Genomic DNA, 27,690 nt, shown 5'->3' on the forward strand with positions numbered 1-27,690 from the left:
GAAGCAAAGGATGTAGCAGAACTGTAGAGAAAGAGGTTAGAATGTGACCTACACAAAATGTCCCTGAATGGTGTGAAAAGCCAAAATGTTATCAATGTAGCATATTCTCCCATGATGCAAATGACGGTTGGTTCAAAAACAAGTCGGCAGAAAGTGTCAAAGACAAGGTCACAGAAAGAGAATGTGCAAGGAAGACAGAACGCCCAACCGAGTAAAAAGTCTCAAACACAAAACTCAGCAAATGCATGAAGTAACCAAATGTAAAACAAAATCAGACAACACAGGGTCTGAAAAATGCTCCTCCTCAGGCACCGTTACACCCACGGGTCCAGCCATCATCACTGTGGCAAAGAGTACATGTAGACTTTGCTGGGCTATTCATAGACTCCATGTTTCTGATTGCAGTGGATGCTCATTCAAAGTGGCCAGAGGTTATACCAATGAAGTCAACCACCTCAGCAAAGACTGTCTATGCCCTGAAGATGATCTTTTCCAGAGACAGCTTACCAGACCAAGTTGTGAGTGACAACGGACCATGATACACGTCAGAAAAATTCTGACTGTTCATGAAGAAAAATGGTATCAGACATTTCAAGTCAGCTCCTCACTACCCACCAATGAATGGGTTAGCTAAAAGGTTTATCCAAACATTCAAGAAATCCATTAAATTGATGGACAAGGTCGATATTTCTCTACAGCACAAGGTGAACAACTTCCTTTTTGTGTATCAGAACTCTGTTCATGCGACAACAAATCAAGCGTCTGTAATGTTGTTCATGAGCAGGAATTTGAAATCTCACATAGACCTTCTGAAACCAGACCTACAGAGGGAAGTGCAGCCAGTTGTCAAGTGAAGCAGCAAGGAGCTTCGAGATTGGACAGGAAGTCCTAGTGCGTGGCTACGGAGAAGACAGGTGGACACCCAGTAGGATAGATACAAGAACTGGAACAGAATGGATGTTGGAGATCAGACATGGAGATGTCATGTGGACCAGATACTGGACGCTCAACCCAAGAACACACCTGAGTCAATTGCATCCAGCAAGATAAACACAATACAGTCACTGGACCTATCTCTCAGTGATGATCTCACTGACAGCATCGTGACACGGGAAACCAAGAACGTTTTTCTTAGACAAGGCACCCACCAAACCCAATGCCACTCCACAGGTCCAGAGGCACTATCCAGAAAGGAATGGTGCACCACCCAAAAGACTGAACCTTTAGAGTTGTGAAATTAGTTATGGACTGTTATTGTGAATGCATGTTTATTTGGAATATGGGTTTGTGAAAGGGAAATGAATGTTCTGTACATATACAGTTTTATGATGCATTAATCTAAAGGGGGAAGAAGTGTAATGTATGGATCTATTTCTTTTATAGCAATGTCCTGCCCCCTTATCCCTACATATGATCTATTGTCTGTGCATGCGCTTTTGTCTATGCATGTGCAGTGCTCTCTCGCTGCAATGTTAAAGCATCTCCCATGTGCATGCTTTTATTTAATTGATATATAGTTGTACACAGACACAACAAATACCCTCCTCTACCAGTTTATAAGTGAGGAAAAACTGGCCCCTCAGATTCCTTTTAATTCTTCCCCCTCACTTTTCCCCTACCCTGGTTAAATCAACTGTGACCATCCTGTGACCTATCTATGCCCATCCTGCTTTTATAAACTTCGATACGGTCACCCCTCAGCCTCCTGTGCTCCCAGTAATACTAGCCCAGACTATGCACCCTCTTCTTATAACTCAAGCAGGCAAAATCTCCCACAAAGTGGTGAGAACTGAACCCGAACCTTCTGATTGCTGGTGTTGTAAGGCGTGACGCTAACCACTACACGAACGTGACAACCCTTGGATTAATGACTTTAACCTCTAGTCATAAGTTACTAATTGTAAATAGCTGAGGCCCCACCATTGATCCCTGTGACATCGACCAGTCGCTGAAAGGTAACCATATCGGATCCATTTGTCCTAGTGCTTTCTCTTCTTTCAGCAAATTAATTTCCTATCCCTTCCAATATAATATCCAGCACTCTTACGCATTAACTTTTTATCTGGCACTTTTATTCTTCTGGTCTTCTGGAAATCCAAAAGTAACACTACCATCTTCTTCAACTCTTATCACATCCTCACCATAGAAAGCACTTTATCCAAATGCATCAAGCCTGGTTTGGCAACTGCTTAGCCCAAGATTGGTTTGAAAGTATCCAGAAGTTGTAGTAAATAGTTGGCTATTTGAATATTGGGCAGTTAGCTTGTTAGCCTGAGGACTGACACTAAATGTTTTAGGTCTTTCCCCTTCATCATCACATTTCTGAATGGTCCATGAACACAACCTCATCATTCAACTTCTGCACTATATATATACTTTTTGTAACTTTGAGTATTTTTTACATCTGTACTGCTGCTATGAAACATCTATCAATGAAAATAAACCTGGTTCTGATTCTGATTTTCGAGCCAATGGCTCTGCCCAAGACCACAAGAAACTGCAGAGTTGTTGACACAGCTCAGAACATCTCAGAAACTGGAAGCTGATAGCTTCTTGATTAATAAGGGCTTCAAAGGTTATGGGGGAGAAGGCAGGAGAATGGGATAATAAATCAGCCATGACAGAATGATGGTGCAAACTCAATGGGCCTAATTCTGCTCCTGTGTCTTATGGTGTAAGGCGTTTTTGGAGGGAGAGGGTGGGTTTCTTCTGTTCCAATGAGACAACAGACTCACACCATGAGAGTGTTGTGAGACAGTGATGCAGCTGGTTATCCCAGAACCTTCTCAGTGCAGCTGGGCTAGTCAAATGTGAGTCTGGCTAATGTTACTTGAGTCACAGCAGTCAAGTCCTTCAACTTCAGGACAGATCGAGGGCTGACTATGCAAATCGAATTGAGGTTAACAGCAGGACGCTCTGCATAATCCTTAGCCATCTGATTTTCTCCCATGTGTTCCATTAAATGACTTGTCAAATTCAAGACAGGGAGTCGTACTGGACAGTGATGACAAACCTGATTCCGATTCCGATCACCCCGAGCATCCAGTTCAGTCCCTAATGCTCAAAGATCAGACTCTTTGTGTAGCGTTAGACAAAGTCACTTTGGTTTTGCAATATAATTATGCATACAAATTAATTCAAATAAAGTCATATCAGTCATAGAAAACTCCTTTACTTCAACATTTGGATAACCTTAACCCCAGTAAAAGGAAAATACACACTCAGTGGCTACCTTATGAGGTACCCCTTGTATATAAAGTTGTGACTGAGTGCACGTTCATAGCTCCTGCTGCTCTTGCCCATCCACTGCGGCCGCAGAACAACAGATACCAGTGATAATTAACCTGGTACTGATTCTGGTGTTTGAGCCAATGGCTCTGCCCAAGACCACAAGAAACTGCAGAAGGCTGGAGACACAGCTCAGCACATCATAGAAACTGGAGGATGATAGGTTCTTGACTAGTAAGGGCTTCAAAGGTTACGGGGAGAAGGCAAGAGAATGGGGTTGAGAGGGAGAATAAATCAGCCATGAGGGAATGATGGAGCAGACTCGGTGGGTCTAATTCTGCTCCTATGTCTTAAGTTCCAATGTATTTTTGGAGGGAGAAGGTGGGAATCTTCTGTTCCGATCAGACAATGGTCTTACATCACGAGAGCGTTGTAAAACAGTGATGGAAGGTTTGACATTTTGTGTGTTCAGAGATGCTCTTCTGTACACCACTGCTGCAATGCGCAATTATATGAGTTACTGTTGCCTTCCTGTCAGCTTAAGCTAGTCTGGCCATTCTCCTCTGACCTCTCTCATTAACAAGATGCTTTTGCCCACACAGCTGCCACTCACTGGATTATTTTTTGTTTTTCCTCGCCATTCTCCATACCTTTCAGAGACTTTGGCTTGGTCCATACAGATCAATTCACAATTCATTGAGGTAAAGCAAAAACTGGATGCAGAATCAAGTGTTGTAGTTACAGAGGAGATGCAGTGCAAGTAAACAATAAGGTGAAAAATCATGAGGGGGATTCCGAGGTCCAGAGTCTGTCTTATCGTACTAGGGAACCACAAGACAGTCTTATAGCAGCAGGGCAGAAGATGTCCTTGAGCCTAGTGGTACATAATTTCAGGCTTTTGCATCCTCTACTTGATGGGAAGGGCAAGAGGAGAAAATATCTGGAGCAGGAGGGGTGTTTGATTACATTGGCTGCGTTACTGAGGCAGCAGGAAGTCTGCACAGTATCTGTGGATGGGCTGGTTTCCCTGATGTACTGAGCTGCGCCCACCACTCCCAGCAGTTTCTTGAGGTCACGGGCAGACCAGCTGGCACACCAAGCCATGATGCGTACACAAAAATCGGTGATGGGCAAAGGGGACGTGCCACACCAGCTCCCGATCAGTGCCTTGAGGGAGTCAACGCTCGATGCCAAGTATCCCCCAGCAACAAAGCTACCACTTACCTGATTAAGTAACAGCAGAACAATAAACTAAGAATGAAGACGAAGATTGCTGTCCCGAAAACCACAATATAAATATTGAGCGGAAGGTTCTGGAACCCAATGTTTGGCATCTTGAAGCTGTGCAGCTGCAACTCAGAACTCATGGACTGCCTGCAGAAGGGTGGAGCGGGCGGGGGCTGGAGAGAAAGAGAGAGAGAAAGCAGTTGGTTAATATTTGCCAGCACTAACATAGCCAACAGTAAATTTGTCTCTGTTTCAATGTTTGATGTAGAGAGAAAGTTAAACAGTCACTACCCCATCTTCAAACAAGAGAAAACCTGCAGATGCTGGCAGTCCAAGCGGGAGTCCCCGCTGAAGGGTCTTGGCCCAAAATGTCGACTGTACTTTTTTCCATAGATGCTGCCTGGTCTGCTGAGTTGCTCCAGCATTTGTGTGTGTGTTGCTACCCTACCTTCCTCAGGTTTGTGTACTTTGGCAGAGAGCTCAGGAACTCTCTGAAATGCTTGCCGTCAAACCTGATCATGCCAGAGCAAATAGCCTTAGTGGCCACTTTATTAGGTACAGGAGTGAATTCCTGTGTGATATTCTGCTGGTATAGCCCATACACTTCAACATGTTGTGCGCTCAGATGTTCTTCTGCACACCACTGCTGTAATGCATGAATAGTTACTGTCTCCTTCCTGTCAGCTTGAACCAGTCTCACCATCTGCTTCTGACCTCTCTAATTAACAAGAGAGAATCTGCAGATGCTGGAAATCAAAGCAACACACACACAAAATGCTGGAGGAACTCAGCAGGCCAGACAGCATCTATGGGGAAAAAAGTACCGTTGATGTCTTGACACTTACGCCCACAGAACTGCCGCTCACTGGATTTTTTTTTCTGTTTCTCACACTGTTCTCTGCAACTTCTAGAAACTGCTGTGTAAAAACCCAGGAGATCAGCAGTTTCTGAGCCACTCAAACCACCCCACCTGGCACCAACAATCATTCCAAGGTCAAAGTCACTTAGATCACATTTCATCCCCATTCTGAAGCTTGGACAGCACAACGGACGAACCTCTTGACCATGTCTGCATGCTTTTATTCATTGAGTTGCTGCCACTTGATTGGCTGATTAGATATTTGCATTAATCAGCAGGTGTACCTAATAAAGTAGCCAGTGGTTGTATCATTCAGTATGTTTTCCTCTCCTTGATCCTCTAGTAACTTTGCTTCAGTTGGTTTACCTTTAATTTTTGCTGCCAACTCACTGATGCCCACTGCCAAGCATCAGTATTACATCAGTGCTTGAGGCTGCTGCCTCCAGCTCCAGATCCACAGACCAGAGCTACATTTACACTGAGATTTGGCATTAGAGAACACCCAACCCGCTCAGCTATCGTCAGTGGGAAGAAACAAAAGTTTATTATTTCAGGTCATTGAGCTTTCATCAAGATTGGGGAAAGTTTTAGGCAGTAAAGAAAAGAGGAGACGGTAGGGGAGAATAAAAAAGGCTCACAATAGGATGTGTGGGCACGTGGCCAAGTGGTTAAGGTATTCAACTAGCCATCTGAGGGTCGCGAGTTCGAGCTCCAGCCGAGGCAGCGTGTTGTGTCCTTGAGCAAGGCACTTAATCACACAGTGCTCTGTGACGACACTGGTGCCAAGCTGTATGGGTCCTAATGCCCTTCCCTTGGACAAAATTGGTGTCGTGGAGAGGGGATGCTTGCAGCGTGGGCAACTGCTGGTCTTCCATACAACCTTGCCCAGGCCTGCGCCCTGGAGAGTGAAGACTTTCCAGGCGCAGATCCATGGTCTCGCAAGAATAACGGATGCCTTACTTTACAATAGGATGGAGATCAGGAGATCCTCTGGCATGAAGGATGTGAAGATCTGTGAATAACAAAAGCCAGTGTGACAAAAAAAAAGACTGCAGGTGCCGTAACCTGGAAGCACGAACTATCTGCCAGAGGAACACATAGGGACAGGCAGCATCTGTGGACTTTGGTGATATGTCGATCTGAAACCCTGGATCAGGATTGAGAGTGGAGAGGGGTGGTGGCCAGAGTAATGTGGAGGGGAAGAGAGTGATGAGACAGGAGAAGGGGAATCAAATCACACCTGTTGGAGCTGCAAATAGACTATAAGACAAAGGAATGGAATTAGGCCATTCTGCCATTCCATTTTGACTGATAGGTTTCAATGAGATCCCCTCCCCCATTTCTTCTAACCTCATGTGAGTACAGACCTAGAGCCATCACATGCTACTCAATCTTTAACCCTTTCATTCCCAGAATCATTCTCATGAATCTCCTCTGGACCTTCTCCAACGCCAGCACTCCTTTTCTAAGATAAGGGGCCCAAAACTGTTCTCAATACTCCAAATGTGGTCTGATTAATGTCCTATAAAGCCTTTGCATTACATTCTTGCTTTAAGAATCCAATTCTCTTGAAATGAATGCTAACACTGCATTTGTCTTCCTTACCAACAACCAAACCTGTCAGTTAACCTTTAGGGAATCCTGCACAAGGATTCACAACTGTCTTTGCACCTCTGATCTGAATTTTCTCCCTGCCTAGAAAATAGTCTATGCCTTTATCCCTTCTACCAAAGTGCATGGTCAAGCACCATACAAGGGGTGATTGATAAGTTCGTGGCCTAAGGTAGAAGGAGGTGAGTTATACAGCTCTTGTTACATGCAAATGCAGGTCAACTCTTTGATTGATTATGCGGGAAGTTTGAAGTTAATAACTCATCAGGGGTGATTGATAAGTTCCTAGCCTAGGGTAGAAGGAGATGAGTTATTAACTTCAAACTTTCTGCATAATCACTCAAAGAGTTGAACTGCATGTGCATTTAACGAGAGCTGTATAACTTATCTCCCTCTACCTTAGGCCACGAACTTATCAATCACCCCTGCTGTTGACACTTTCTGGAGGTCCAAGATCCATATGCTCCACGACCGCTGGACTAAGTGTGTAAATGTAGGAGGGGACTATGTTGAAATATAAATGTGCTAGGTTTTCTAAAATTGACTCCTTGTACGTTAGGCCATGACCTTATCAATCTCCCCTCGTATTCCATCTGACACTTTGCCCATTCTCCCTATCTGTCTAACTCCTGCTGCAGACTCCCTGTTTCCTCAAAACTACCTACACCCCACCTATCTTTGTATTGTCTGCAAACTTGGCCACAAAGCCATCAATTCAGTCATCAAAATCATTGACATATAACCTGAAAAGAACCAGTCCCAATACCGATCCTTCCTGAACTCCACCAGTCACCAGCAGCCAAGCAGAAACAGGAAGTGACAAATGAAATCTGAACTGAAGAGAGATTATGGGCAACTGGAAATATAGGTCACCCAAACCCTTTTTCAGGTTTCAACGTGGAGTCCTGTGGGCTGCCCAGTCAGCAAAAGCGTGTTCCCCATCGAGCTTCAGTGGAAGACCCTCATTTCTCATTCACTATTCCCGCGTACATTTCTTTCAGATCCAGCTTTGGTAATTTGCTCGCCTTCGCCTTTCCCTTACAGCCGACACCATCACCACTGGTGCAGTTCGATCCGTCCTAGACTCCACTCTGATCAACGACAGTACAGAACCGGGACAGGCCATTCGGCCCACAACGTCAGTGCTGAACACAATTGAACAAAACCCCAGCCAACCACCTGCTCATGATCCATACCTGTCCATTCTCTGGACATTCCCGTATCTGTGTAAAATACCACGATCATACCTGCTTCCACCTCTACTCCTGGCAGGCCATTCTGGGCTTTGCACTCCTGGGTTTGTAACGTTTGTACTCTGTGCCCATTCACACAGCGCATTCATCAAATGTACTTTTGCTTTGAAGGTCCCACTTCCGCCCCACCGCCCTTTGCATTGAGTGAATTAGCTTTTGTAATTTCCACTAGCTGCAACATGACCCACTACCAGTCAGATCTGCCCCTTTCCACTCAAATTTCATTTTGGAGGAGCCACTCACTGCCTGGTGCATTCATTTATCGCCATCCATCACCCCCTCCCCTGTTGGCACCTTCCCATGCAACCAGAGAGGATGCACCAGCTGTCCCTTCAACCCTTCCCACCACCCAACGACCCAAACAATCTCTCCGGGTGAAACTCACGCTCAGACAAGGCACAGGAACAGAATCAGGCCAGTCAGCCCGATGGGGGAGGGACGGTCGTGTAGTGGTTAGCGCAACATGTTGCGGGCGCAAGTGAGATTTGGGTTAGATTCCTGCCCATCTGCAAAGTGTTTGTTCATTCGCCCTGTGACCACGTGGGTTTCCTCTGGGTGCTCCAGTTTCTTCTGACATTCCAAACATGTATGGTTAGGGTTAGGGAGTTGTGGGATATACTATGTTGGTGACAGAAGCACAATCCTTGCTGATTTGACCTAAAACATAGAAAACCTACAGCACAATACAGGCCCGTCGGCCCACAGAGCTGTGCCAAGCATGTATTTACGACATTACTTTAGAAATTACCTAAGGTTACCCATAGCCTTCCAGCTTCCTAAGCTCCATGTACCTACCCAGGAGACTCTTAAAAGACCCTATCGTATCCGCCTCCACCACCGTCGCTGGCAGCCCATTCCACGCACTCACCACTCTCTGCATAAAAAACTTACCCCTGACATCTCCTCTGTATCTACTTCCAAGCACCTTAAAATTGTGCCCTCTCATGCTAGCCATTTCAGCCCTGGGAAAATGCCTCTGACTATCCACACGATCAATTCCTCTCATCATCTTATACACCTCTATCAGGTCACCTCTCATCCTCCGTCACTCCAAGGAGAAAAGGCCGAGTTCATTCAACCTGACAAAGAATGATGCATTTCTCTGTATTTTCAATGAACGTATGACAAATAAAGCTAACTACTTTATAAATCTCTTGATTCAGCTCAGCCATCCAACCATAGAAAATGTTTCTTTGTCAACCTCATTCTCCTGTCCTCTCTCCATAACCCTTGCCCATGCCCCCCACCAATCAAGAACTGTGCCTTAAATGCACTCAATGATGTGGCTCCCACCATCCTCTGTGGCGACAATTCACCAACATCTAGCTGAAGAAGTTTGTCCTCACCTCAGTTCATAAGGGGTGCCTCTTTATTCTGAGGCTGAGCCCTCAGATCCTCAACACTTCTACTAGTGGAAACAGCCTTTGCATGCTCACACCATCCTCTCAAGGGGATCTCACATTCAGAGGGTGGGTCGGAGTGTGGAATACACTACCTGATGGAGTGGAGTGAAGGAGACCCTCACTACATTGGAATACTGTAGATAAGTACTACAGAGCCAGCATGGACATGGACTGTAAACAAGAAACCAATAGACACTGGATGACAAGTCAGGGAAACTGGACTATAAAGTAACTATCAAAGGATATTGAGTCATAGAAGTGGACACAGGAGCCTGAACCAGAGAATGATGAACTTTGGAAATGTTAGAAGAAAGGAAATCAAATCAGCTGGCAAACATGTTGCACTGTGTTGTGCTAATGGCAGCCACAGGAGTCGCATTCAAACTTGCAATACCCTGCTGTACAAGTTCAAGGTTAATGTCATTTAACCGTATGCATGTAAACTGCCAAATGACTCAATGTTCCTCCAGACCAAGGTACACAACACAGTAGACACAACACATAACATAGGATGTTTCATATGGTGGGAGAGTCTAACACCAGAGGACACAGCCTCAGAATAGAGGGATGTCCTTTTAGAGCAGAGGTGAGTTAGCCAGAGAGTGCTGAATCTGTGGAACTTGTTGCCACATGCAGCTGTGCATGCCAAGTCTTTATGTATTTAAGGCAGAGGGTGATAGATTCTTGATTACTCAGGGCAAAGAGGGATATGGGGAAAAGGCAGGAGACTGAGGCTGTGAAGGAAAATTGGATTAGCCATGATGAAACAGCTGAGCAGACTCAAAGGCCAAATGGCCTAATTCTGCTCCTATATCTTACGATCTTATAAAGTAATATTACTACAAATAAATTAAGAAATAATAAAAGTATGTTCTAGAAGATTGACATTTAGTATAACACAAGTCAAAAAGTAAACAGTGTAATGCTACTGGCACTTCATATGTGATGAGACCTGGGTGGAGGCAGGGAGTTCAGTAGTCTCTTGGCCTAGGGGAAAAAGCTGTTTCCCATCCTAACTGTCCTTGTTCTAACTCTATGGTTGAAGAATTTCCTGTCATTAGTATGGTCGCAGTTCAATTGCATCCAGCAATATGTGTCCTTTTTGAATTAATTGAGCATCAAGCAATTGCTGTCTTTTTGCATTAGTTCCTAATTGGACTTGGGGTATATAACATTTATCTTTTCCATGTGGGCTATTGGATCTTTGGGTCTCGAGACAAGCATTCTGATGGTTGTGTTGGGTTTATGTGCTACCATTATTTTGTGTAGTTGGAGCAGTCTTGCTGTCATTTTCGGAATATCCCAGATGTATGGTAGAGCTAGACTCTTGTCAATTCAGTAGGAATTAAAAAGTTGTTTCCAAGAACAAGATACCTTCAGGTGAAGTTTTTTGGATAGCTACTGCATGAGAATACTTCGATGAGGCGACTTTCTTCTTTCTTTTTGAGGTCCAACTACTGCAGTGTGTTTCCACTCGGTGAATAGTGTTCAGACACAACTTTGTGGTAGTTGGAGTGATTGTTGTGATAATTGAGAATTTGGTCTGTATTCATTCCTTCCCATTAAACCGATGTTTCCAAACTTCCATCTGGATTCCTCCTGATCAACACATCCTGGAAAGGGAGTTGGTCATTTGCTTCAACTTCCGTGCTAAAATTAATACCATAAAGTTAAATACTTGCCTTAGCGAGTATTTAATATAAGACTAGGAGCTGCTGTCTAAACACACCAGCAGTCCAGATTCAGTGCTGACCTCGGCTACCGTCTGTGTGGCGTTTGCATGATCTCCCTATGACCGAATATTTGCCCTGGCGGCTCTGGTTTCCTCCCAAAGAAGTGCGAGTTAATAGACCACAGTAGTGTGTTGATGAGTGGTAGAAGGAAGGAATGGGAGGGGAGGGGGTGGGATGATGGGAATGTGGGGAGAATATAAAGGGGCTAATTAGTTAAAAATGGGTGCTTGGTGGTCATAGGACCTGGTTCGTTGTTCTATGACTCTGTGGGTCATTTAACTGTAAGATGGCATTGAGTACCAAGTATAAAATGTACCCAATAGAAGAGATGTTGCTCATGGAGAGTCACAGAGCCAGGCAACAGTTATGGGGAGAAGATGAGAGAATGAGTTTGACAAAAACATCAGCCAAGGTCGAGTGGTCGAGCAGACCCTGTTGGCCCGATGGCCCAATTCTGTTCCTATATCTATGGTCCCACACTCCAAATATCCTAGGTAACATTTCTCATCATCTGCAATCTTTATGCCTTTCATGACATTTTTACACATCAATAGGCATTTGAGGCGCCTGAATGTACAGATTATTATGCAGACAGAAGGGATTAGTTTTGGCATATAACAATTTGTTTAGTTGGTTCAATACAACATTGTGGGTTAATGGGCCTTCTGCTGTGCTCTTCAGTAGTCTATGTTTTAATATGTCTACGCCTCAGCCTCCTCTGGTCCAAGGAAAACAACCATAAGCTATCCAGTGTCTCATAAATGGAAAGCCCCATCCCAGGATATCCTGGTGAATCTCTTCTGCATCCTCTCCAATGCAACCACATGCTTGCGATATAGTGGAGGAAGGACGTGATTAAACTGGAGAAGATGCAGGAACGATTCACCTAGATGTTACCAGGATGGGAGGGTTTGATTATCAGGGTAAGCTGGGCTCATTCTCCCTGGAGCAAATGAAGCTAAGAGGTAACATGATAATATTATGAGAGGCACAGATAGCGTAGATGGCCAGTGACCATTAACCATGATCTACAGCAAGAGGATACAAGAGTAAGGTGGGAAAAAGGAAGTTCAAAGGATAAACACAAAAGATTCTGCAGATGCTGGAAGTTCCGTGTAACACACACAAAATACTGCAAGAACTAAGCAGATCAGGCAGCGTTTACGGAGAGAAATAAGGAGTTAACATTTCAAGCCAAGAATCTTCATCAGGACATCCCTCAGCAACATACTTTGTTACCTCTTTGAAAAATCCGATCAAATTGACTAGGCAGGATCTGCCCTTAACAAAGCCATGTTGACCCTCTGATTAACCTTTGTCTTTCTAAATGTAAATTAATCCCATCCCTTAGAGTTTTTTCAAGATATTTCCTGTCATTGAGACTTTACACTATAGTTACCTGGCTGATCACTGCTGCCCTGTAGGAATAAAGGTATCACATACACTGTCCTGCAGTCTTCCAACACATCTGTAGTCAGGGAAGATTTAACAATCTATCAGAGCTTCAGCACTTTCATCAGGCCCTGGGAATTTATCCAACTTTTACATCATCTAATACCTCCTATTTTTTAAACATTCTTATAACACGTTCTCGAATTTCACCACCACCCTTCCTGGATTCTCCAGATGCAACGTCTTTCCCCATAGTGAAGGACGATGGTAAGTATTCATTGCAGACTTCACCTACTTCTCTGGTTCCATGCAATTACTCCCTTTGCCCCCTTTCTCTGTATACCCTCTTGCCTTTAATATACACACAAAATGCTTTGGAGCTTTCCTTTAATCCATCCCCAGTTCTATTTTTTGCCTCCTCTTCGTCCTAAATTCCTTTTTCAGTAACACTCCCAACCCCCACACACATACTTTTGAGACTTTTTTTTCCCGTTCTCTATACCAGCTTTGTGCTTCCTTTTTTTCTCTATCTAAACCCCTTCCTCCCCTAGCCTCCGAGATTCCTGGAATTGACGTCCTTACTTTGAACTGTTATTGGAACTTGCTTGTCCTGAACTCTCGTTGTTTTAAAGTTGAACCATTTCTATTTTCCAGCCACAGTGAGGTGCTTTTATGTCCTCTCCATGACTGCATGCCTTTTCTCTGGGTGCTCCAGTTTCCCCCCACGTTCCAAACTTTAGGGTTAGCAAGTTGAGGGCATGCTGTGTTGGCACCAGAAATGTGGTGACACTGGCAGGGTGCCTGCAGCATGAGCCTTGCTGATTTGATTTGACACAACTGACACATTTCGCTGTATATTTCAATGTTTCAATGTACACGTAAAGCTAATCATCAAATCTCTTTAATTCATTTAAAAGTGCCTGTTCCCAGTTTATCTGTCCTACCTTATGGAACCGAACCAGTGTTCTCCCAGTTCAGGATGTTATTTTCCTGTCAATCCTTTTGCTTTTCCATAGTGATGAAGCTTACAAACTTATGGTCACTATTTTCAAAATACTCACCCACTGACATTTCAAGCCTTGATTCAGCAACATTCCCTAAGATTAGTCTCCTACTACTAATAACAGCAATAATAAATACTTCATTAATCCTGTGGGAAATTCTTTCATTACAGCAGCAACATTTAAAAACACACTTAGCAGTGTGCAGACTAACTGATAATATTTGCAAAATAATTTACCAGTGTGCAATAATAATGTACAAATAAATAAAACAGTCTATTGTACTATGATATATGTTCAGTATCCACATGGGCAGCATCAACGGCTCAAAAGCTCTCCACTTTAAAAATTTCACCTTTTTAAAACTTTGGACATGAATGTGATTGAGGAAGTTATGGGGAAGTTAGTAATCCCTTCAGATTTAACCATACTGCTTCTCAGTTTATAATCCAGTTTTCACTGGTCTTTGGTCCATGAGCCAGTGTCCATCAGTTGATGGTTCACAATCCAGTAGGCTTCAATCTTGAGTCTACAATCAATCTTTGCTGAATCATTCAGTGCCCATCAAACCAGGTCTGTAATCCAATGTCTATCAATTCCTAGTCTATAATCCAGTGTGTGAATTAATGGATGGTTCGAGTAATGCTTTACAGCACTAGTTGTAAGATCAGAGTTCAATTCCCGTCTTTCTGTGCACGTTCTTCCTGTGACCTTGTACTTTTCCTGTGGCTTGCTCCAGTTTCCTCCTACATCCCAAAGATTTACGAGTTAGACCTTTAGTAACTTGTGGGCATGCTATGCTGGCACTGGAAGCGTGATGACATTTGCAGGTGGAACCCAACAGATATTTGGGCTGTGTAGATTGTTGATGCAAAGGACACATTTCACTGTATACTTTGATGTACGGGTGACAAAAAAAACCTAATCTTCTCATGTTCTCTGCTATTAGCCAGTATTCGTCGATCTCTAGTTATTACTCAACGATGTTTCAGACCGAATTTTGAACTCAAGCACCAAGCACTTTCAAACCTTTCACACAACCAGCTCCACACCAGGAGTATCATTATGGGAGTTAGTCTACCCTCTACTATATGCTGATGCCACTATCATTTGCAAATCAATTCTTCTGTGCAGCCTGATGCAAATCTTACAAGAGAGAATACAGCCTGAATCACGGAGCAGATTAAAGCAGCTGCACCGTCATTAAAATTGTCTGCTGTACGATAATTTACATTTTACATAGAATTCAACTGGAAGAAATAGACCATTTAATGCCTCAGGCCCACAAGAGTCCCGGCCATCTCTTTTTATCGAGGCAACCTACTTTCCCTCTTTTTCTTTATGTATCTTCGCATCTTTCTCCTAACATTGATGCTTCATCGTTTCGTCTTGAAGTGAAATTGTTCCATAGGTGTTTGTGCAGGAGCACAGGAGCATTGAGCTGTGGATTGAAGCCCTCAATAGTCAACAAATAGAGGTTTTGTACCTTCCCTATTGACATAAAAAGATGGCAATCAACTCAGTTCTCAATATTATTGCTCATTTATTTATTACTGTTTCTTTCTTCTTGTTTTTGCACAAGGGACGAAAGCCCACATTGGTGCCGTCATTCATTGATTCTATTATGGTTATTATTCTATTATGGATTATTGCATATGCACACATGAAAATAAATCTCAGGGTTGCACTTGGTGACATATATGTACTTTGATAATAAAACTTTGAACTTTGAACTTATCCGGCTTCTACCAACTCAGTGCAGCTCCAATCCCTCTATTTACTTACCTGCTTAAATATGTTCAATAATATCCCCTGATTTTCCCACAAACCTCTGCACCACAGGCCAATTAACATTCCCAGCTGCATATTTGAGGTGGAACGGTGACGTAGCAGTTAGCATGACATTATTACAGCGCTAGCAACCAGAGTTCAATTCCCGCTGCTGTCTGTGAGGGATTTTGTATGTCCTCACCGTGACTGTGTTGGTTTCCTCGGGTGCACCAGGTTCCTTCCACAGTCCAAAGTAAGCTATTTGGTCAGCTGGGGTTCATGGACAGGGAGGTCCTGTTACCGTGCTGTATCTCTCAATAAGGAAAAATAAAGTTTCTGGGTTGTGGAAGGATTTTGAAGTACATGGACAAAACCCACGTGATTATAGGGAGAATGCACAATCTCCATACAGGATTGAACTTGGGTCACTGGGCGTGTGAGTTTGCTGCATTGCTACAGTGCTGCTCCTCTCCTCACCCCATTGTACTTTGATAAAGATCATTCAGGGGACCAGGTCTGCCAGAAACAAAGAGTAGGCACATTTCACAGGTCGGAGATCTTTGTGGTGTGGGGAGAGTGGAGCACTCAAAGGTAGGCCTGCTGGGTCAAGGGTCAGGTGTTCTATACCAATGCCATGAGCACAGTTATATCTTACATTCAACAATATTTGTGGTGAACTGCTCCATTACATTGATGATATGGCAGGCTAAGAGAAAGATGGCTTTGCAACAGTGATGGAAAAAGCCTGTGTTTGAACAATTAAACAAACATCAGGACTAAGCTGAGTTCCATGGGTGTATGTTTCTGACTGAAACGTTCTTCACACAGCTCAGATGAAGGACCTTCAACCTCTTCTCTTTCTACAGACGCTGCCTGACTAAGTTCTTCCAGCTTCTCTGTTTGAGATTTCCAACAACTACAGCTTGATTTATCTCCCTTCACCCTGAACGCATTGTCCATCAAGCCTACATTGCGATAGTGCACCTATAGCACCTCATGCACAGTAAGTGATATGCTATACAAGAACACAAGTGAAGAAACCCTCCGGCCCCAGGGGCCCAATTCTCCATTCAATAAACCATGGCTAGGTTTTCCCTCAGCGCCCTCTCCCCTGCACTTAACCAGCGTCCCACAGGGCTGCAACTCTGCCACCACCGCCACAGGGACTCAGATTTAATCCTGACCTTCATGGCTGTCCGTGTTGAGTTTGCGCATTCACCCCGAAACAGCGCGAGTTTATTCTTGCTGCTTCAGATTCTTCCCATGTCCCAAAGACGTACAGGTTGATAGGTTAAGCCACTGCTCTAAATTGCCCCTAATGATAGGAATGTGGGAGGAATCATATCTGGGAATGGGATTACTTGTGAGCTGGCATAGACTCAAGAGGGAGAGATTGTCTCCTATGGAAATAATAAATGAGAACACCTGCAGATGCTGGAAATCCAAAGCAACACACAAAAAAAAGCTGGAAGAACTCAGCAGGTCAGGCAGCATATATGGAAGTGAATAAACAGTCAACATTTCAGGTTGAGACCCTTCTTCAGGACTGCAAAGGAAGGGCCAAGACGTCAGAATAAGAAGTGGGGGGGTGAGGGGAAGGTGGATAGTCAGAAGGTGACAGGTGAAGCCAGGTACGTAGGAAAGATAAAGGGCTGGAGAGGAAGGAATCTGACAGGAGAGGAGAGCGGACCGTAGGAGAAAGAGAAGGAGGTGGGGACCCAGCGAGGGATGATGGGCAGGTGAAAAGAGATAAGAGGCCAGAGTGGAAATAATTTTGGGTGGCAGAGTAGCGTAGCAGTTATCATAACGCTTTACAGCTCTGGTGACCTGGTTTCAATTCCCACTGCTGCCTGTATGGAGTTTGTACATTCTCCCATGATCATTTCGCTTTTCTCCAATTTCCACCCACATCTCAGCGGCATATGGGCTAGTAGGTTAATTGGTCATGTTGGTATAATTAGGTAGTATGGGCTCATTGTGCCGAAGGGCCTGTTACCCTGAATAAATCTCCAAATAAAAATAACTAAATACAATGTAATACATAGGTGGGAGGGGTAGGAGAGATATGGTCCAGGAGCAGGACAATGGGACTAGGCAGAATGATAGTTCAGCATGGATCAGATGGGCCAAAGGGCCTGCTTGTGTGCTGTAGTGCTCTGTGACTCTTTAGAATAATTATTGTTATTCACTACTATCTGTGGAACATACAGTACACAAGACTAATCTTTTCAAATACAACCTCGTTATGTTTCTCTGTTTTCAGGAACACTCTGTCAATGCAATATAGAACTTTTGCTACTAAATACTTGTGGATTGGATTGCTTTACTCTGGCTCCCACTGCAGCCGGTCTGTCCTCCACTAACGCGAAAGAGAAGAGGGAAGGAAGCAACTAGTCTTCAAAAAGATAAACAGGAGCTAGGTTCGAGGGGGCTGGGACATGGAGAAGCAGTTACCACAATGCCAGTGCACACTGATATGGGTTCAATTCCCACCACTGCCAGAAAGGAATTTCTACACTCCCAAAAAACCGTGCAGGTTTTTTCCCGGTATTCCGGCTCCCCCCTCAATTCCAAAGAATTACGGATAGGCTTGGCGAGTTGAAAGCATGCTCAAGTTGGCGCCAGAATAGCAGTGACACTTGTGGGCTGCCACTGCACCAACCTCCGATAAAAACGATACATTTCACTGAATGTTTCAGTCTCCATGTGACAAAGCTAATCTTTGTCTTTTACAGCAGCAACGCGACACTTACTTGGTCCACTCAGCCACGGACATCATCGTTGCCGGAAGCAGTCAACTGAATAGTGTCACTGCAGTTGAGATACTACAGCAAACCTTGGAAGGCATTCTTCCCTATTCTGATTCGTGTCCGGATCCATCCAAAGCCATTCACTTAACCACTAACTATGAGCTCACAACTTTTGTCAACACATTGAGTACAGGGTGCCACCTCTACACTGTCCTCAGAACGTGGCCAATCCTGGCCGAGGAGACTCCCGGATATTTCCCCACATCTCCACCTACCATCGTCACAAAAGACTCTGCGATGCTGGAAATCCAGAGCAACAGACACAAAATGCTGGAGGAACTCAGCAGGTCAGGCAGATCTGTGAGGAGGAATGAACAGTCTATGCTTTGGGCTGAGACCCTTCATCCAGACTGGAAAGGAAGGACAAAGAAACCAGAATAAGAAGGTGGGGAGGGGGGAAGAGGAGGAGTACAATGTGGCAGGGGATAGTTGAGACGAGATGAGGGGGAAGGGGGGGATGAAATGAGAAGTTAGGAGATGGTAGGACAAAGAGGTGAAAGGAAGAAGGAATCTGATAGGAGAGAATGGACCATGGGAGAAGGGGCAGCAGAGGGAGGTGATGGGCAAGTGAGGAGAAGGGAAGGGGTAAGAGAGGAGCCGGAATGGGGAATTAGAAAAGAGAGAAGGCTGGAGGGTGGGAGAAATTGCTGGGGGTTAGAGAAATCATTGATAATGCCATTGACTACCCAGACTGAGTATGAGGTGTTGCTTCATGGCAGCAGAGGAGGGCACAGATCGACATGTCAGAATAGGAAGGGTAAGTAGAATTTAAATGGGTGGCCACTGGAAAAACTTGCCTGTTGTGGGGGGTGAATCAAACGCCGTTTACCCGCTACCAGCCAAACATTCTTTTGCAAAACCCGCACCCATGTCTGATATTTAATAAAGTTAAAAGTAATTAGAATCAGGTTTATTATCACCGGCATGTGACGTGAAATTTGTTAACTTAGCTGCAGCAGCTCAATGCAATACATAATATAAAAGAAAAATAATAATAATAAATAAATAAGTAAATCATTTACAGTATATGTATATTGAATAGAATAAAATCGTGCAAAAAACAGAAATAATGTATATTAAAATAGTGAGGTAGTGTTCACGGGTTCAATGTCCATTTAGGAATTGGATGGCAGAGGGGAAGAAGCTGTTCCTGAATCGCTGAGTGTGTACCTTCAGGCTTCTGTACCTTCTTCCTGATGGTAACAGTGAGAAAAGGGCATGCCCTGGGTGCTGGAGGTCCTCAGTAATCGACGCTGCCTTTCTAAGTCACCGCTCCCTGAAGATGTCCTGGGTACAAGGTGGATAACCTGCTAACTTTCCCTTCAGTCTGCTCACAAGATGGTTAATTGCAGGAGAATCGAGATTAGAAGTGAAAGGTGTATCGTGGGACAAGAGGGCACAGGTAGAAGGTGAAAGGGAGGAGGACCGCAGGGGACTTGAGGGGGTAGATTTCACACTGAGAGTAGTTGGCATCTAGAACGCTCTGCCTGATAGAGACAGAAACTATCACAAAAGCAAGAAGCATCCGGAGAATTACGTGGCTATGGAGCAAACATGGGGAAATGGGCTAGGTGTTGGTCAGCAAATTGGTTGGCACGGACATGGGAGGACGAAGAGCCTGGTTCTGTGCTGTATGATACTCTGGCAAAAAGAAATTGGCCCAGTGTCTAAGAACATAAGTTCTTAAGGCATGGTGCTGTAGCAGTTAATGTTCCGCCGTCATTTGTAAGGGGTTTGTACCGCAGGGGTTTACCGCAGGGGTTTCCTCCAGGTGCTCTGGTTTCCTCCCACATTCCAAAGGCTTACAGGTTAGTTAGTTCATTGATCATATGGGTGTAATAAAAATAAAGAAAGAAAGAAGCAGGGACAGGCTGTTCAGCCCTTCATATCCAGTCTGCTGTTCAATGGGTTAGGGCTGATTAGTAATGGACTGGTCCATTGTGGACATCACTTTGTCACACATGAGTGACCAGTAACTTGCAGCTGGACTCCAAGGGCACAGAGGAAGAGGGTTAAATCCCGACCAGGAGAATTCATCAGCAACACACAAGATGTTGGAGGAACTCAGCGCATCTGCGAAGGGAAATATCCTGTGGGCGTTTTGAGTTGAGACCCTTCATCAGGACGGAATTACGTAGGGAAATGAAAGAGTTACCATATGAGGAGTGTTTGATGGCTCTGGCCCTATCCTTGCTGGAGTTTAGAAGAATGAGGGGTCTGGAATTGAAACCTATAGAATATTGGTAAGGTGAACATGGAGTGGGTGTTTCTAATACAGGGAGAATCTAGGACTGGAGGGCACAGGCTCAGAATAGAAGGATGTCCCTTTAGAACAGAAATGAGGAGGAATTTCTTTAGGCTCGAGTTGTGAATCTGTGCAATACATTGGCATAGGCTGCTGTGGAGGCCAAATGATTGCATGTATTGAAAGCAGAGGTTAATAAACATTTGATTAGTAAGGATGTCAAGGGTTATAGGCAGAAGGAAGGAGAATAGGGTTGACAGGGAAAAAGATCAGTGATGATGGAATGGTGGAGCAAAGTACTGGGCCAAATGGTCGATTTCTGCTCCTATGTCTTATGGCCTATGGTGGGAAGGGACACAGCACTGGAGCTGGAGTATGTGACCTGGCTCCTGCTTCCAACAGTCCAACACCCTTGGCAATATGTCACTGTAAAGATAACTCAACAGATGACAGCGCTGCTATCTCAAATCTTCAATGATCTGGGTTCAATCCTCACTTCTAGTGCTGCCCATATGGAGTGTGCATGTTCTCCAGATTTCCTCTGGGTGGTCTGATTACCTCTCACATTGAAAATAAATGCAATTTGTTAGGTTAAGTGGCTACTCGGAGACAACCCACCTCCTCACTGAGGATATCTTCAACAGGCGATGCCTTAAGAGGGCAGCATCCATCATTAAAGACCCACACCATCCGGGACATGCCCTCTTTGTGTTGCTACCACTGGAGAGGAAGTACAGAAGCCTGAAGACCCATATTAAATGGTTTAGGAACACCTTCTTCCCCTCTGCCATCAGATTTCTGAATGGTCCATAAACCCATGAACACTATGGCATTATTCGTCTTCTGCACTATTTGTCTATTGATGTAACTTATTGTAAGTTAGTGGTGGAGAGCAGGTCACTAAACAAATTATTATCCATTCTGGATAATCTGGCATATCCTCTCCATGACCTACTGAATAAGTAGCAGAGCACCCTTTCGAACAGACTCATTCAGCTCTGCTGTCACAATGATCGTTACAGAAAACCTTTCCTACCAAATGCAATAAGCATATACAACAGTTCATCTGTGCGACAGGAGAACACACATCATAGTACAGTAGTCTGTTTGATTATTTTGTACATTATTATTGCACATTATTACACATTGGTAAATTATTATTCTGCATATTATTATTCTGTACTTTATTATTAGTTAAATCTGCACACTGCTAAGTGTGTTTTAAATGGTGCTGCTGTAATGAAAGAATTTCCCACCCAGAACCAATAAGGTACTTAGTATCATTATTATTATCAACTTAGAGTACTTTCTTGTCATGCACTGCATTGATATCACAGAAAAAAATCACAACATACGTTATGTGAGTGAGAATAAACCTGATACTGGTTGTGTGAACAGGTGGTCAGCATAAACTTTGTGGGCTGAAGGGCCTGTCTCCATGCTGCATCACTCTTTGACCCCATTTTCTCAGGTTACATGAAGCATGTCTGAGTTTTTATAGAAGTGGTGAGGACAAGGGTCTTATCATATCAGAGAATTAGCTAAGATAGCTCCTTTCCAGTTTGTGTTTTCACAATAGGCAGTAACCTTCACTGACATTTCCCCAATAGTTCACGCGGTGAAGGCCAACTGGCTAATGTGAAATTGAACCAGAAAGGGCCAAGGGTTGAAACTTCATCTCACTGTATTAGTGACAAATGAGTTAACTTTGAACATGAATGTCTTTGTTAAAGTAACAGAACTAGAAAATCATTAATATTGTGTTTAGATACATTACTAATAGATGGCAGTAAGAGTTCAACTCCAGCCCTGCTAATGACATGACAGTGAGTCATGTACGTCTCCCGCTATAATCAGCCCACAATAAATCTGATGAAATCATCGTTAAAATGACAATTATTATTATTATTGCCTGCATGACCAATACAGGGCAGGGCAAGTTCAGCCATGGCCTCATCAATAATTCTAACAATACGCAGAGGATTACCACACTTCTCTGCACAATAAAATCCTGCAGTGTTGAAGCAAGCCAGGACAGCCCACACCCTGAAAAACTCTCGCTGGAAAAATCCAAACAGGTTCTGAGAAGCTGAGCAGTGTCACTTGTACTCAGCAGGGCAGGTTGTTTCTGTGGAGAGGGAAACTCAGCCAATGCTTCTCTTGGAAGATCACAGACCTGAAATATTAACTGTTTTTCTCTATGGCTGACGTCTCTATGATTGAGTCAATCTCAATCACTCACTCATCAACGCTGACCTCATCATGTGAAATATTCAGGCTTCAAAGTAATCTTGTTATAGAACATAGAATAGTACAGCACAGTACAGGCCCTTCGGCCCACAATGTTGTGCCGACCCCTAAACCCTGCCTCCCATATAAGCCCCCACCTTAAATTCCTCCATATACCTGTCTAGTAGTCTCTTAAACTTCACGAGTGTATCTGCCTCCACCACTGACTCAGGCAGTGCATTCCATGCACCAACCACTCTCTGAGTAAAAAACCTTCTCCTAATATCTCCCTTGAACTTCCCACCCCTTACCTTAAAGCTATGTCCTCTTGTATTGAGCAGTGGTGCCCTGGGGAAGAGGCGCTGGCTATCCACTCTATCTATTCCTCTTATTATCTTGTACACCTCTATCATGTCTCCTCTCATCCTCCTTCTCTCCAAAGAGTAAAGCCCTAGCTCCCTTAATCTCTGATCATAATGCATACTTTCTAAACCAGGCAGCATCCTGGTAAATCTCCTCTGTACCCTTTCCAATCCTTCCACATCCTTCCTATAGTGAGGTGACCAGAACTGGACACAGTACTCCAAGTGTGGCCTAAACCAGAGTTTTATAGAGCTGCATCATTACATCGCGACTCTTAAACTCTATCCCTCGACTTATGAAAGCTAACACCCCATAAGCTTTCTTAACTACTCTATCCACCTGTGAGGCAACTTTCAGGGATCTGTGGACATGCACCCTGAGATCCCTCTGCTCCTCCACACTTCCAAGTATCCTGCCATTTACTTTGTACTCTGCCTTGGAGTTTGTCCTTCCGAAGTGTACCACCTCACACTTCTCCGGGTTGAACTCCATCTGCCACTTCTTAGCCCACTTCTGCATCCTATCAATGTCTCTCTGCAATCTTTGACAATCCTCTACACTGTCCACAACACCACCAGCCTTTGTGTTGTCTGCAAACTTGCCAACCCACCCTTCTACCCCCCACATCCAGGTCGTTAAAGTATTAAAGTGCACATATCACTATATAAAACCCTGAGATTTGTTTTCTTCTGGGCATATACAGTAAATCCAAGAAACACAATAGAATCAGTAAAAGAGCAACAGGAGAGGCAAACAACCAGTGTGCAAAAGACAAACTGTACAAATACAAAAGAAAAAAATATAATAAGTAAATAAGAAATAAATATTGAAAAACTGAGATGAAGAGTCCTTGAAGGTGAGTCCACAGGTTGTGAGAACAGTTCAGTGATGGGGCAAGTGAAGTTGAGTGAAATTATCCCCTCTGGTTTAAGGTTCTGATAGTTTATAGGTAACAACTGTTCTTGAACCTGGTGATATAAGTCCTAAGGTTCCTTTACCTTCGTCCTGATGGTAGCAGCAAGAAGAGAGCATGTCCTGGGTAGTGGGATAGATACTGCATCCTTGTGTCAGTGCTCTGTGTGGATGTGCTCAATGGTGGGGAGGGCCTTACCCATGATGGACAGTTTAGTGTAAACTGCCTCCTTGCCTACTGTACATCTTCCAATCTGTTTACCAAGACGTGTGGCAAGCAAATTAATTAACTTTTAACAATACCTCTTCTCACTGAAATACGAGTCTCCATCTTCCCAGTTTTACAAGTTTTCTTTCAATTTTGAACCCACAATTAGCGTTGAATATATCGGTTCCATTAGCTACTCTGGAAAATGTTCTCACTATAGCTTCACCCATTTGACGTAACCAGTCTACCTGTTGATGCTCTGTCCTCTGACCCAAGCATCCCCTTTGGCCTGCTGAGTCTATGCTGACCATCATTGACTCTATTTAAACCAATCCTACACTAAACCCATTTTACTCCCATCATACTTTGTCCTGAAGGGGTGTGCCTTATTTTGATTGTCAAAAGTCGCTTCCGTTGTGATTGGTCAGTTTAGAAACTGCAGCTGCTTTTCCCACTGGATAGCTGCCTGGTGTCCCGTTTCAAATAACTTGGGTATATAAAATAGCATGTGGAAGGGGCTTGCTGTCTTCTTCCTTTCTTTAAGGCAAGACAATTGGGAAGGCATACTCTGCGCGCACTTTTAACTAAGTAGGTTTGCTGAATATTCAGCTTTGCACTGTCTGTAAATTGGGGAGCATGAATGTTTGGCTGAAGTTTTACTGTTTGTAAATAAATGACTTACCTATTCGAAGTCAGTGCATATCCTGTCTCACTTGCTGGACCCTCAAATCTGATTCAACATTGTATCAAGCAACACACATAAAAGTTGCTGGTGAACGCAGCAGGCCAGGCAGCATCTCTAGGAAGAGGTACAGTCGACGTTTCGGGCCAAGACCTTTCGTCAGGACTAACTGAAAGAAGAGCTAGTAAGAGATTTGAAAGTGGGAGGGGGAGGGGGAGATCCAAAATGATAGGAGAAGGCAGAAGGGGGAGGGATAGAGCCAAGAGCTGGACAGGTGATTGGCAAAAGGGATATGAGGGGATCATGAGACAGGAGGCCTAGGGAGAAAGAAAAGGGGGAGGGGGGAAAAACCCAGAGGATGGGCAAGGGATATAGTGAGAGGGACAGAGGGAGAAAAAGAAGAGAGAGAAAAAGAATGAGTGTATATAAAGAAATAACCGATGGGGTACGAGGGGGAGGTGGGGCATTAGCAGATGTTTGAGAAGTCAACGTTCATGCCATCAGGTTGGAGGCTACCCAGACGGAATATAAGGTGTTGTTCTTCCAGCCTGAGTGTGGCTTCAACTTTACAGTAGAGGAGGCCGTGGATAGACATATCAGAATGGGAATGGGACGTGGAATTAAAATGTGTGGCCACTCCCTTTAACATCACCCTAGATTATATTATTCACCTACACAGAAGCATAATGGTAAACCCAAGGCTTCACAACGTACCAGCTGTAAGATTGGGGTTCGATACCCACCGCTGTCTGTACATTCTCCTCGAGATTGCATGGGTTTCCTCCTATAGTCCAAAGATGCACAGTGATGATCTCTCTAATCTGTAATGTCCAGCGTCCGCAAAGATCTTGCGCTGTGCAATTTTTGCCCAGTGACAACGATATGTGTGCACTGAATTTTATATATAGAGGTATTCATTTTAACAGCCAGCAAAACACTGTCAGTAAGAGCTTTGATCTGCTCTGGGTGTGATTGCTTTCGCTCTTGTTCATCTGCACTTTCACAAAACATTCGTAGCAGGCCTGTATCGGGTAATGAAGGATTTTCTCACCAGAGTTTTGCACACCATACATATGTGATTTGCTAAATGACGCTTTAAAAAGTCAAGTTTCCAAATATCGCTCCACTTCTTCCCACTTGCAGATTCTGTAGCAACTATGGCACCATGGCAATACACACAGGGAGCACCAGTTTCTGTATTGTACATAAATATTTCTCGTAGCTGCACGCTCCTGTCCTCATGAGCTTTCGGTGTAGCAGTTTCTACTATTTCATTAAGCCAGTCCACTTTAACTGAACTAACAGATGTTTTGGACTTCACGCCCTTTGCTTCATTGTATTTCGACATAGTGAATCAATAATTTCTTCAATAAACATAGCATAAATAAGCCAGTTCCAGAACCTGCAGACAAATCATTGCAAACTCCCCGTTGTCAACACTATCTGTATCAGAAACCAGAAAAGGAAATGTGATTGTGTACGATGGTCAGATATACGTAACATGCCATTGAGGTAAAGGGTGACAACTTTTTGTGTGCAGTTTAAATTCCTTTGTGCGCTGGTAGCAAAAGAAGTGTGCGTGTGTACATGCGCACACCTTAGAGTACGGATAAGGGTTAGTGAGCTGTGGACATGTTATTTTGGCACCGGAAAAGTGACGACACTTGCAGGCTGAGGAGTCTTTTTTCCGTAGATGCTGCCTGGCCTGCTGAGTTTCTCCAGCATTTTGTGCGTGTGGCTTGGATTTCCAGCATCTGCAGATTTTCAGGTTTGTGTCAGCTCATGCACTGTCGACGCTTCGGGCCGAGACCCTTCAGCAGGACTGGGGCGGAAAAGTCTCAGCCGCCTGGCCTGCTGAGTTCCACCAGCATTTTGTGTGTGTTGCTACATGCAGATAGTGGATTTGAACAAACACGTAAAGGAATCAAGGAAAACGAAGAATAAAAATGAGCCTGTGCAAGCTGACGTCACGAAACAAAATCTGAATGATTGCAAATGATTGATGTGTAGGAGTGAATTATCAAGTGTTGAGCAATTGCAGCAGAATTTACAACACAATTATTCATTTATCATTGAGATCATGAAGAGATAGGCAAAACAAACTGGCAGATTGCTTCCTACAACCCAAATGGCTCCACCTGCCTGGTGCTGATTGGAGGCGTTTCCTGTGCTGAAGAAGACTGTTTACTGTAAAGTCAGACTGAGCCAGAGACAACTGAACAGACTCATCAGTTGACCATTTAGAAACATCCTTCTCCACCATCATGACGTGCTGCCTCAAGACGACATCACCTGCCCTCAGACAGGAGGTACAGAAGCACGAAGTTTCACATCACCAGGTTCAACAACAGCCACTCTCCTTCAACCATTTGGTTCTTCAACTAACTTCAAAGTTAAAAGTTCAAAGTAAATGTGTTATTTTAAGATTCTAGATTGTTCATTGTCATTCTTCAGTACACAAGTGTAAAGGAGAATGAGCTGATTGGTACTCCGGACTTGATGCAGCATATAAAAAACACAATAAGCATTAGGAACACAATGAAAATAAATACATAGATTGAATGTACAGCCAATGGCCACTTTATTAACATCAGAATGGGGAATAAATGTGATCTAAGTGATTTTGACCATGGAATGATTGTTGGTGCCAGACAGGGTGGTTTGAGTATCTCAGAAACTGCTGATCTCCTGGGATTTTCACACACAAATAGAGAATGGTGTGAAAAACAAAAAATAATCCAGTGAGTGGCAGCTCAGTGTGCAA

At 43.9% G+C, this 27,690-nt stretch overlaps 1 protein-coding gene across 7 annotated transcripts in view; it reads right to left on the minus strand.

The window, feature by feature from the left end:
• The window catches only part of rnf24 (ring finger protein 24), a 164,699-nt gene that overhangs the window by 68,983 nt on the left and 68,026 nt on the right, over nucleotides 1-27,690 (minus strand). For all 7 annotated transcript variants that reach the window (XM_072256696.1, XM_072256693.1, XM_072256694.1 and 4 more), the window contains one exon: nucleotides 4,453-4,628. In XM_072256696.1, coding sequence (XP_072112797.1) covers nucleotides 4,453-4,595 — 143 coding nt within the window. In that variant the 5' untranslated portion in view covers nucleotides 4,596-4,628. The remainder of the gene's footprint in view (nucleotides 1-4,452; nucleotides 4,629-27,690) is intronic.

The sequence above is a fragment of the Mobula birostris genome, chromosome 4 (assembly GCF_030028105.1).
Source record: "Mobula birostris isolate sMobBir1 chromosome 4, sMobBir1.hap1, whole genome shotgun sequence".
Taxonomy (NCBI): Eukaryota; Metazoa; Chordata; class Chondrichthyes; order Myliobatiformes; family Myliobatidae; genus Mobula; species Mobula birostris.